At 69.8% G+C, this 268-nt stretch overlaps 1 protein-coding gene across 1 annotated transcript in view; it reads right to left on the bottom strand.

Annotated features, from left to right (window-relative positions):
* Positions 1–8: 8 nt before the first annotated feature.
* The window catches only part of LOC104499377 (serine hydroxymethyltransferase, mitochondrial-like), a gene marked incomplete at both ends in the record, with an annotated part of 1974 nt that continues 1714 nt past the window's right edge, over positions 9–268 (bottom strand). Inside the window, 2 exon segments of the mRNA XM_010142878.1 lie at positions 9–74; positions 171–268. The exon segment at positions 171–268 is cut by the window's right edge and continues 2 nt beyond it. Coding sequence (XP_010141180.1) covers positions 9–74; positions 171–268 — 164 coding nt within the window.

Here is a 268-nt window from a genome sequence, read left to right as displayed (position 1 = left end):
AGCAGCGCCTGTGCCATGGCTTTGGCGTTCTTCAGCACCTGCTGGCAGTACTGGCGGAAAGCTGGCGAGCTGGCCTGCGAGGGGGGACCACATCAGCGCGGGGGGACCACATCACATCAGCGTGGAGCCCGGGCCACCCCCAGCCCCGTGCCCGCCGCCCCGGCGCAGACCTGTTTGAGGGCCACAGCCACGGCGGCGATGGCGTGGTTGTGGGGCCCCCCTTGCAGGGAGGGGAAGACGGCGAAGGTGATCCTGTCCTCCAGGTCGT

Source organism: Buceros rhinoceros, unplaced genomic scaffold (assembly GCF_000710305.1).
Source record: "Buceros rhinoceros silvestris isolate BGI_N320 unplaced genomic scaffold, ASM71030v1 scaffold28760, whole genome shotgun sequence".
NCBI classification, from domain to species: domain Eukaryota; kingdom Metazoa; phylum Chordata; class Aves; order Bucerotiformes; family Bucerotidae; genus Buceros; species Buceros rhinoceros.
The sequence above is the reverse complement of the archived record's forward strand: the minus strand, read 5'-3'. Positions and strand labels throughout refer to the sequence as shown.